The 12,420-nt window shown below is 44.8% G+C and overlaps 1 protein-coding gene across 11 annotated transcripts in view; it reads left to right on the forward strand.

Annotated features, from left to right (window-relative positions):
- The window catches only part of ANKRD26 (ankyrin repeat domain 26), a 1,120,330-nt gene that overhangs the window by 439,599 nt on the left and 668,311 nt on the right, over positions 1–12,420 (forward strand). For all 11 annotated transcript variants that reach the window (XM_085653113.1, XM_085653117.1, XM_085653121.1 and 8 more), the window contains one exon: positions 5,368–5,444. In XM_085653113.1, the coding sequence (XP_085509239.1) occupies positions 5,368–5,444 (77 nt within the window). The remainder of the gene's footprint in view (positions 1–5,367; positions 5,445–12,420) is intronic.

Genomic DNA, 12,420 nt, shown 5'->3' on the forward strand with positions numbered 1-12,420 from the left:
GCACATGAGATTATTCCATATAAAGTGCATCTTGCTGCGATTTCTCGATATAGAAGAACTTCCTCGGGTCCATCACTGTGGTCTGAAAGGATTATCAAGCAATTTATGAAAGGGTTGTTTCAGACTTTTCCTCCCATAAGACCTCCTCCACCTCTCTGGCAGTTGAACATTGTTTTATCTCAATTGATGAAGCAATCCTTCGAACCAATTCACAGGGCGGATCCTAAGTTCTTATCCTGGAAGGTAGCTCTTCTAATAGCTCTCACTTCAGCCAGAAGAGTTGGGGAAATACAGGCTCTCACGATACAAGAACCTTTTTTGCAGTTCAAAGAGGATAGGAATGTTCTCAGGACTAAACCAAAATTCATTCCGAAAGTGCCCACAGACTTTCATCTGAATGAACTGCTGATCCTTAAGAGGATTTTCCCTCATCCGTCAACAGCAGCGGAGAGAGCTCTTCATTCATTGGATGTTCAACGTTGTCTGAAGTTTTACCTGCAGCAAACAAGGCCTTTCCACAAGTCTTCCCAGCTGTTTGTGGCTTATAGTGCCCCCAGGAAGGGGTTCCCTTTGTCAAAGAGGGGAATTGCGCGATGGTTTTCAACGGCAATACAGTTTTGTCATCAAGCGGCAGGAAAGCCTTTGAATGCACGTGTCCGTGCTCATTCTACCAGAGCAGAGTCCACCTCCACTGCTTTATTTGCTGGAGTACCTATCCAGGATATCTGCAGGGCTGCTACATGAAAGAGTACGTGAACTTTCACCAGACATTACTGCCTCGATGCACCTGCAGAGAAAGATGTGCCAGTAGGACAAGCAGTACTGAGTAACCTTCTCCAATGACGGTGAGCCCTCTTTACCAACCCTCCTTCCTTTTTTATTGGTTACATATGCACATTTTTATTGTTGTATATTGTATTATATGCAATTTGGAAAGTATTTTTTGTGTGTGTTGGTATATGAAGACCGTTTTTATCGAGCTACATATGTTCCCTTGTTCCAGGTCTTGGGTAACAAAAAATGTGCTATGTTTTACTGCTCGCTATTCTGATGCAGGCATGTGAATCTATGAAAGCTCCGATACTGGAGTAAGAAAACAAGTTACTTACCTGTAACTGTAGTTCTCCAGTATTGAAAGCTTTCATAGATTCACATGCGACCCACCCTCCTCCCCTGAGAGGCTCACCTTGGATTTAGCACAAAAGGTGTCTAGGGCACTAGTGCACAAAAATCTGAGGGGCAGAAGGTTCTCTCAGGAGGGTTTTAGAGGGTGAGGAGCTCTGATTTGGTTCAGGGACAAGTTTGGTCTCTTTTACATAACGAAGGTTATGGGTTGCAAAAGGGAAATGGGCCTAGGCCTCTTTTCAGTTTGCTATCCAACTAAGCATTGCTTTTTTATATACCGGAGACTCCCGTCTCGACGACGGGGAATGATTCAGGCATGTGAATCCTATGAAAACCTCCAATACTGGAGAATTACAGTTACAGGTAAGTAACTTGTTTTCTTCTCTGACAGCCTGAGGGATCATAGGCCATCTGAAGTAAGCAATTGGACCATCCACCCTTTGTGGGCAGTCGGATGGCTTTTTTTTTTTTTCTGTCCTTCACCGGCAGAAATATACTGGTGGTGAGAGACCGAAAAAATAGGCCGGCTGTAAACTTTACATTTTGCAGGTGGAGTACAGGCAGAGTGGTGGATATAAAGTCAACCACCACCCTGACAGCCTTTCCTTCACCCTCTAAATCAGGCCTGTAATAGTAATGGTCATACATCCTTATTTACTGTCAAATATGGTCTCCGCTTTCTATTTCAGTCAATCTATTGAATTGCTGACCTCTTTCCCAGGCCCACAGTCTCTTGCTGAAAGGTCTTTGAACACTTTATATGTGTATATGTGAGTAGCAGTAGATGTTTTATGTAATTCACATATCTGCCATCAGGGTATTTGAACAGTTTGTTGCATTTTTCCTGCCACAACCTGGGGATCCTCTGTCAAAAATAGGTCTAGCATGGTTGATAATTGTGTGCGCTCAGCTAAGTAATGGTGAATGTCACTGCATGTTAAACATAGAGTACATGATACTCATAGACAAGGAGCGACGATGGCTTTGGTAGCCAACATCACATTGTAAGACATCTATAGAGCTACTTTGTCTTTACTTCACATTTTTTACTAAAAATCTATTGTGTGGCAGTTCACGCCCACCAGTAAACTTTGGAAGACCACATTATGATCAAAGATTTTTGTTCTAAGCAGTATTCTCTTCCATTTACATTTCATCACCTTAAAGAGTTGTGCGCTGCTTTTCAGTCTGTGGTCAGTCTGTAATGTACAAGAGCCCCTGCTGCTAACTGAAAATATTACTTACTTGTAGCGATCAGTTTGCAGCTTGTGGCGCTGTAAATTCACAAAGGCTCTGCCTCCCCCCTGGATGCAAGAACGTAGATTTACCTATTATGCTTTAACAGTTTGTATCCCCATGTTGGGCTCTGTAATTGTATTTTACTAGCTTTGCAGCTCTATATAATCACTCACTATTGTAGGTGGGAGCCACAGTGCTGCCCACATCCTCAGCATTTGTCAATTTAATGGTGAACAGATGTTGCAGGAAAGTAGCCTTTTCACTACTGCTAATGGAAGTTCGGGAAAAATAGTGGTAACGGGGAAAAGAAACAATGCCCCCAGAGGGTTGCTAAGGTTCTTTTTCTGGTAAGTTAGCATTCTTCTTTTATGAATGACTGCTTATTGTTGCCAAGCTAATGAGATGCTTTGGCATACCTTGGAAAGATTGTGCTAAAATAATAGAGATGTTGCACCATAAATGTGCCTATTGCCAATAAAAATAAAGTTATTTTGATTTCCCTTCTTTGTAATAATGATTTTGCTACAGTTTTCATTCTGAAATGAAGTTATTCATAACACATTTGATTTCTTATGTTTCCCTTATGACCACAAGAAGTTGGAATTAGAGTTAGAATTCCCAAATTCTGATTCATAGGTTCAATATACGAAAACCTGCCACTATGGCATACTGCATATGGAAATATACAACTAATGGTTGCAGTATGCAAATAGCCTGTGGAGTAATCTGGTATTTGGCAAAATGGAGAACACCCACTAGGTTGTAACGTGTTCCATAGTAAATAAAGGTTCCTAAAGCCTTTTTTCAGCTTTTCCCCCCCCCTTATCAATAAAGCTACAAATGATGAAGTATGCACATTGATTATGGAAAACCCTTCCAAACTCCAATGTTCAGAGTGCATCAAAAGATTTCACTTTAAAGAAACTATTGTCCATGTTGAGTATATGCATTTTAACCCAGACACTGAAGATTTTCCACAGCTGGTGGGGCATAAAATCTGGGTTATATTAAAGACACAGAAGGTAAGCTATGCATTACCTCCTCTATTGTGCCTACTCACAGCAGCAACATCAAAAGAATTTAGAACACCAAACATTCAAAAGCATCATAAAAACATAGAATGCACAGCCATCTTCCTTCTTGTTAAAGATGTGAACGAACAGAAATAATGGCATTCATCATCGATTGCTTCCAGATAAAAAACAAACCCTCCAGAGTACCTTCTTGCTACTCTGGCTACAAATCTTTTACCTTTGTACTGAAATAAAAAAGATAATTCTTTATGGGTTGGGAAAAGCTGGGAAAGATTAATGTAGTATCTGTTTCTTTAATAAAATCAATGTTTTCTTCCCACTAGGATTTGGAAAATCTACATTTTATGTCCAGGTTAGAGGCTGATTTTATGTTTCTTTGAAGTCTTGTGCCCACGTACTCCGCAGTACTCTCTACAGGCTTAAAATAAAAAAATAAAATGTCTAAACATTGAATCACTAGACCAATCTGCAAATCTTAAAATATCCTGCAAACCTCCACCCCTCCTAAAAGCCTGTGATGTATATTCACTTCCAACTGAATGTACCTCAATAACCTAGTATTATTTTTATTCTTCTCGCCTTTCTTTTCATAATATAAAAATGTATTCACTCTGCAGCCTTATTGATTCTGCCCTCAGTTTTGTTACCTCTGGCCTTATCTGCCACATCATTCATTATCAATATTTCAATAATCGTGTTATGAGCTCTAAAATTGCCCGAATGGTAAGTCTTTTAAAATTGCCTCACAGACGCTAGTCATTGAATGATGTCAATATAACCAATATTTGACCCCCTAACAAAGGTTCAACTAGACTGAAAACCTGAAATTTCACCCTGACTTCATAAGTTGAACTTCCCAAACTTAAAGATGGCTGCAATACGTGCTTAAAGATGTATACTTTCACACATACCTAGTTATGGAACCTGTGAGTACCGGTCCCCACTACAAACATTAAATTCTTCTAGAGTTTACACAAGTACAACCCTTCAGGACATTGCTCAACTTTAAAAAGAACTGTTCAAAACAGACAGAGTTGCAGCACTGCTGCTCAAAAGGTAAAAACAGTATGATACTCTTCTTGAACTATTTGAAAATACAAACTATCAGTGACAGAAAAACAAAATAAAAACTCCTACATGGTATATTTAGATCAAATGTCCTTTGAGTTATGTTAAACACAGTGCTTAATTTGTAAAATATTAAGTGCCAAGGACCTTCTCCAAAGGCCACTGCAGCCTGCACCACCCATACCCTGCCAGTGCTGCCAATGGCAGTACTAGCATGACACCTAACCATCACACTCCTACAAGTGTGACAATTCAGACTATTTCAGGCCACACAAAGCTATAATAATGGCATGAGAGGCTAGTATTATTCATTTTAAATGTATATTGACTTAATAAACACGGTTGTTGTGCTCATCTTAAATGAACAATTCAGTGCCGCCATGTGGTAGACTGGTGCTGACAATTAAGTGCCGGCTCTAAGCACCAGAGACCACTGGCACAAATTAAGCGCTGGTTAAAGAATTAAAATCTTTCCGCATTGTGCTTATAAAAACCTCAAGCAGTCAAATACGATGACAGTCCACCCACATAACCTAACTGCTTTATGAGCAACAACTAAAAAGAAGGGATAGCTGGGTGTTCTGTGTTTTTACGGTGCTTTGAAGTTCCTGCTGTGACTAGGAGCAATAATGAAGGTAATGCATTAGCTTAGCCTTCGCGCCTTGACATTAAATCTGTTGTTTCATGGTTGAATCTCTATGCATACCTTTTCTGAATGTATAGAATCCAAAGACGAGTAATTTTCTAAGGAACAAAATGTAGGTGTAATTTATCATTCATAAATTATTATTTTTTCCTGTGATTGTGTCCCTTTATGTAATAACTATTGTCGATTTGGTAGAATATGCTAAATATGTACACAGTGTATATATGGATAACATCCATGTATTTTAATCCACAGCTACTCTTAACATGTTATCATTAGAGGATACAAAGATCGCAGTTAATAATGGTGTCAATGAAAATTCCCAACTAGAGGTGAGTTGAGATGAAGCAGCTACTTTGTGATAAATGTTAACATCTTCAATTTCAGCTAGCATGTAAGTTTAATGACAGTTTTAATATCTTCATATGAAATGTTAGTCTTTATATTTTCATTGCTATTTTACATCTGTAATCTATTCAAAATAATGCATTTCAAAGATTTAACCACATAAAAAGAAAAGCATTTAGAAAAACACAAATAATAAATATCTAGCTTGGATCTAGTGGCAAAGTGAGCAAGGGACCCACGTCTGGGCATACCCTGCCAACTTAGGGCAAACAAAGCAAGCACAAGGGGATGATGGACGGAGTGCCGAAACCTTTCAGACACTCACCCCCAGTCACAGATCTGGGTTGAATCCATCATCATTCTTTAGCTCACTTTGCCACCCCAGTTCAGACACAGCTATATGCAAATCAGTCTTGACCCTGTGCCTCATGGGAACAGTCCAGCCCGAACTGCCAAGCCATTTCTTCACTGGACCGGAAACAGTCATCCTGGGACCGGTTTCTGGGTAACACCCGTCATCAGCCATGCTAGCTTGAATCCAGTGGCAAAGTGAGCAAGGGACCCACGTCTGGGCATACCCTGCCAACTTAGGGCGAACAAAGCAAACCCAACTATCAGATGAACTTCCCCTTGGCCAAAACGTTTGTTAACACTGTCTTTTATAGGTTCAGGCCAGTATCAATGAATCAGGATTTTGTATAGTGCAACTACTCACCTGTGAGGGTCTCAAGGCGCTATAGAGTATGGTAATTGTTGCTCTTTATAAAATAATTGGATGTCATTATAATAAATCGGCCACAGTACAAATAACATCAAACAAAGCAAGAATGTCTCGCCAACCAGTGGCAAAGAAAATAATTACTTAATCCCATACGGGGGGGTTCGCACCAAGGGTGCCCCGGGCGGGATAATCCTCGCTGCCGTGTCCTTAAAAGAATTGGAACTTACCGTCATGATACTAGGCAAATTCCGATTCTATGTCAGGACCGGAGGCTTCGGATTATGCTAGTTCAAAGCTTACTTACCACTAACTGTGCCACATTAAGAACCGGTTTAAAATAAAACCTCTTGAAGGTGGAGTCGAACGACCAGTCCGCTGCCCGCATTAAATCCTCTAAACAGCTCACCCAGCGGGTACGTTATTGTTCGTGTATGCGACTTAGTCCTGCGTCCAATCATAAAACAACCCCCTCCGGGGAAAAAACACGCGCCGAGACGTCTAGTGCGCGAACATCGGAAACTCTCCTGCAGGAGATCAAGCATAGAAGCATAGCAAGTTTGGAAGACTGAATGTTTTCTAATGACTTGTGGTATAACTAATTATACATTTTGGTAGATTACCTCAGTTTTGTTCCCAATGTATCTGTATTTTTGTGGCGATCTAACATGTGGAACTTGACACAATATTCCTAAATGAGAATCAACTATAGATAGGCATTGCACCACCACCTTTTAACTAGTTATATCTTACCAACCACAGTACACTCAATCATGTCCTTCAAGCATCTTTCTCTCTTGACATTTTTTTACATCTTTCAGGTTATCTTGGATGATAACCCCAGAATCTCTCTTGTGTACATAAAGTAGTCCACCCTGTACTCTTTGTTTGCCATGGTCTTTACCTTAAGACCGTTTACTTGATTCCATAGAAACTAAGCTACCTCCTCCTATATTTTCCAAGTTATACCTAAATTGATTTACCCAAGCCTCATAATGGCTATTTATATGGCCGAGTAGCGCGTCTGCTCAGATCAGATGTACTATGTATCTTACCTCACACGCTGTACTTTTGCCCTGTTTTGCTTTCCTTGTAGGCACCGCGGTGCCCGTTTATAGGAGGTGCCTGGCTCCTATAGTGACTGGATGCCATCTTTTAGTGGGTCTTCGACCCATTTTTATTGTTTTATGTTTGCTGAATTTCTCACTTTTGTTTTCATTTTACTTACTTTACCAATATCTTAGCTTGCCAGGGGAGCCTTGCTAAGGTAAGGGTGGAGGTTGCTGGACCCCGGTTTTGTTTATTCTTTGTTATCACTTTCAATTGGCACACGCTACTAGTGTCCCGATTTGGCCACCCCCTTCTGACTCCTTTCAAGTTAGCATGGAGGGCTATTTAAATGTCCGAATAGCGCGTCTACACAGTGTGTGTGCTGCTTGGCCGCCAAGGCAAACCCGTCTGCGCTCGGTCCGTGGTCTGACCTCCAGACCTTGGCATGCTCTCTCCCCCTACCATGGCTACGGAAGAGGGTGCATCATACACAGCGGTGTTGTGTAGGGCAGCTGAGGCCTTAAACCTCGAGCTTCCTACAGTGGCGTTCAGGACTAACCTCCTTCAAGAGGTGCTTCAACCGGCAGTGGCCTCTTCCGAGCCCCTGCTGGCGTTCCATGAGGCCCTCACAGACATTTTTTTGGGCACTTGGTTCAAGCCCAACACAGGGGCTCCTGTGGATAGGATGATTGCCCGACGCCACCTCCCGGCCCGGGCGACCCCATTTTCCTCTCCCAACACACCACCCCCGAGAGCTTGGTGGTCCAAGCCTCGACTTCCAAGGGCGCATTCCCTACTGCACCACCTGATAGGGAATCCAAGAAGCTGGACCACCTTGAGAAGAAGACTTTTTCTTCATCCAGCTTAGGACTGCGGTCAGTGAACACCTTATGTCTCTTGGGCCGTTACTCCCACTCTGTGTGTGACATGGTCGCGTAGGTGCTGCCACAGTGCCTGGAGGAGGCCCAGGCCGTGCTCTTCCATGCAGTGGCCGAAGGGAGAGACGCAGCAAAGTTTGCCATCCGATGTGGGCTGGACACCGCGGATTTCAACGTCAGTAGCCCTATGAAGCTAGGCCTGGCTGAGGTCCACGGGTGATGTCCAAGCTGCACTGTTGGACATGCCCTTTGATGGCCGTCGCCTGTTTGGCGACAAGGCAGACAACGAGCTCGAGTGCTTTAAGGACTCCAGGGCTACGTCCAGATCCTTGGGCCTCGCTTCCCCCTCTCGCCCCGCGCAGTCGGCTTTTCGCCCCTTTTGTGGCTACGGAAGAGGTGCCCTGCCATGTTCCACCCAGAGCCACGGGCCTGCGCAAGCTGCCCAGCCTCTGCACGAACGGGGACGGCCCCCAGACCCTGTTGTGGGTCTTGGGGCCAGCGGGTGGGTCAGTCCACCAGTGCCTCCTCTGCAGCAGCCTCCAAGCCCTCCTAGTCCGACCTTTCAGGGCCACCATTCGCCTGTGGGCAGCAGAATTCGCCATCATCTCCCCCACTTCCTCAACATCACGTCGGACAGGTGGGTTTTGCAGGTAGTCCAAAGGGGCTACTCCCTCCCCTTCGAGACTACCCCTCCATCCAGGCCACCTCAATTCCATCGCATGTCGGAGTATCACCTGGCTCTTCTCCAACAGGAAGTTACGGCTCTCTTGCCCAAGGGAGCCATCGAGCGAGTTCCTACCCCAGAAGTAGGTCGTGATTGTTATTCCCACTACTTTCTGGTGCCTAAGAATGACAAGGGCCTGGTCCTATCTTGGATATCGGGAACGTCAACTGCTACCTCCAGAAGGAGAAGTTCAAGATGTTGACACTGGCTCAGGTTCTGTCTGCCCTCGCCCCTGGAGACTGGTTGGTAGCGTTGGACTTACAGGACGCTTATTTTCACATCCCCGTCCTGCCAGCCTATCAGTGTTACCTACGGTTCATGGTAGGCCACAAGCACTTTCAGTTTACCATGCTCCCCTTTGGCCTTACCAGCGCCCCTCGGGTGTTCACGAAAGTGATAGCGGTGGTCGCACCTCATCTGCGTAGATCAGGGTTTCAGTCTTCCCCTATCTCGACGACTGGCTGTTGAAGGTGGGCTCGCCCTAGGCAGTCGTCTCCCACCTCCAGACTATGGCTGACCTCCTGCATTCGACGGGGTTAACCATCAATGTGCCGAAGTCACACCTGATTCCCTCTCAGAAGCTCCTTTTCATCTGAGCGGTTCTGGACACAGCGCAGTTTTGGACTTATCCTCCTGAGCAGCGAATCTGGGATATTCAGCCTCTATCCCCGGTTTCAGTCAGAATGACCCTGAGGCTACTGGGCCTCATGGCCGCCTGCATCCTGCTGGTGGACTATGCCAGGTAGCATATGAAGGCTTTGCAGTGGGACCTGAAGTTCCAGTGGGCACAGCATCAGGGGAATCTTTCCGATTGCGTCCAGATCTCGGAGGGCACTGCACACCAACTGCAGTGGTGGCTCACAAACCAAGATTTCCCTTCCCCAACCAGAGTTTACAGTGGTGACGGATGCATCACTTCTGGGATGGGGCGGCCACATTGGAGAGGCAGAGATCAGAGGCCTCTGGTCTCTGGCGGAGTCCGGGCTCTACATTATCCTTTTGGAGCTTTGGGCAATCCGTCTTGCACTGAAGGCATTCCTTCCTTCTGTCAAAGGGAGAGTAGTGCAGGTGTTAACAACAACACCACGTTTGTGGTGGTTTGGTACTGCAACAAACAGGGCGTGGTGGGGTAGTGGACCCTATGTCAGGAGGCACTTTGTCTCTGGAAGTAACTGGAACACCAGTGCCTGTCCCTGGTGGTTCAACACCTGGCAGGTTCTCTGAAGGCCAGGGCGGACAAACTCAGCCACCGGTGCATGATGGATCACAAATGGCGTCTTCCCTCGGAGGGGGTGCAAGGTCTCTTTCAGAGGTGGGGAGAGCCTTGGTTTGATCTATTTGCCACCGAAGAGAACGTGCAATGTCAACAGTCCTGCGCGTTGGAATTTCCAAGGTGGCACATGCTCGGAGACGCTTTTTGTCGTAAGTAGAGTTGCGGTCTTCTATACGCCTTTCCGCCTGTACCACTTCTACCCAGAGTGCTGAAGAAGATCAAGGGCGGGCCCAAGTCAGTCTTGTGACTCCGGACTGGGCTAGAAGAGTATGGTATCCCGAGCTCTTACACATGGCCATCGATCCTCCGATCTGACTGCCCCTTCGGGAGGATCTTCCGTCGCAGCAGCAGGGGATGGTCCTCCACCCAACCTGTCCAGCCTCCACATCCTTGCGTGGAGATTGAGCGACATCAGTTGACAGCTTTCGACCTTCCTCCCGAAGTCTGTAACGTTATCTTGGCAGCCAGACGTCCCTCCACCAAAACGGTTTACGCCTGTAGATGGAACAAGTTTGTGGCATTATGCGCAGCAAAGGCTGTGGATCCCCTTTCTGCCCCTCTTTCAGAGGTTCTCCTCTTCCTCCTTTCTTTGACCCAGGAGGGCTCTGCTCTTTGAACCCTAATGGCTATCTGTCAGCGATTTCTGGCTTTCTTCGGCTTCCTGAACAGCCTTCTCTTTTCGAATCCCCTATTGTAAATTGTTTCCTTAAGGGCATTACTCACTTGTTTCCTCCAATTCCTTTTCTAATGCCCCAGTGCGCTCCTTCCGAGCCGCTACATAACTATCCTCTCAGCCTTCCGACACTTAAAACTGCCTTTTTGTTTGCCATCACCTCTGCTCGCAGGGTGAATGAGCTTAAGGTTCTTTCTTCTAAGCCTCCTTTCCTTGCTGTTCATCTGGACAAGGTTGTCCTTCGAACTCTAACTTCTTTTCTTCCCAAAGTGATTACCTCTTTCCACATAGTACAGACCATCACTTTGCCCACCTTCTTTCCGCCCGCATCCTTCTAAAGAGGAAGAGCGGTTCCACCGTCTGGATCCAAAATGTGCGCTTTCATTCTATCTGGATTGCACAAAACAATTCCGGGTGGATGACCAGCTCTTTGTAGGCTATGTGGGCGCCAAGAAAGGTCGGGCCTAGCAAAAATGAACCATCTCCCGATGGGTCGTTCTTTGCATCAAGATCTGCTATTCCTTAGCGAAAAAGGAACTTTCAGTTGGGTTGCACGCCCATTCCACCAGGGCGACGGCAGCCACTACTGCTTTGGGACGTGGAGTCCCCCTTCATGACATCTGCCAGGCAGGTACATGGGCTTCATTGCACACGTTTGCCAAACACTAATGCCAGGACAGCCAAGTCAGGAGAGATGGTTTCTATGGCCTTTCAGTTCTCCAGGACTTTCTGGTGTGAACTTAGTTTGCAGACCCACCTCCGGGGTTGGTATATTGCTGGGGTATCTATTCTAAGGTGAGGAATCCATAATTTATTGTCTCTTTCAGATGAACAATTTACTTACCTAAGAGACATAGATTAGTTATGAATTCCTCACCGCCCCACCCATCCTCCCCGTTCTGCGAACTGACTTCTACGGCCCTAGTTTTGTGCACCACTGATCAGTGTCTTGCATGGCTCTGCGCTTCTGGCGTGGAATGTTATGTAAAGAACTGACGTCAGCATGCAGGGGCAGCAGCCAAGTAGATACCGCGATGTCATTCCAGCGATCACAATGCCAACGGCGAACGTGAAGTCGACCGACGCCACCTACCAGCGTGCCGGGGTACTGCTGAAGAAAAATTCCCTGGATCCATTCTGACACCTGGGGGTATTTATAAGGGGTCTTTTTTTTTTCCTTTTTTACAGATAAAATGATTTAAAAAAATATATAACTAACTACTTTAACAATGTTTGCACTGAGAATGTTAAACTTCTTAGTTTTTGTAACTCACTTAAACAGAAATATTCCTAGCATAGTTTTCATAGTCTTTGTATGTATTTTTAGATAAACTTGATATTTATATTTCAGAAAGTCCCTGATCAGTTTTACCTATACTGTAAACAGTTTTTTCACTCTGTACATACATTTTTAAGGGGTTTGATTACTCTTGTGGGAGGCTTACAAGATTATAGAGTTACACATTTCGTTCTAAACTATTATACAGAGATCTTTTCATGTGTCCAGTCATTATTGAATGCTAATCTTTATTAATAAAGTCAGTACAGTTTGTATATTGTATTAATTGTTTTATTTACAAACCTACGGCTCTTGTAAGACGATTGCGGGAGTCGAACACACAATCCCCTGCGTGGACTAAGAGG

Source organism: Triturus cristatus, chromosome 4_1 (assembly GCF_964204655.1).
Source record: "Triturus cristatus chromosome 4_1, aTriCri1.1, whole genome shotgun sequence".
Taxonomy (NCBI): Eukaryota; Metazoa; Chordata; class Amphibia; order Caudata; family Salamandridae; genus Triturus; species Triturus cristatus.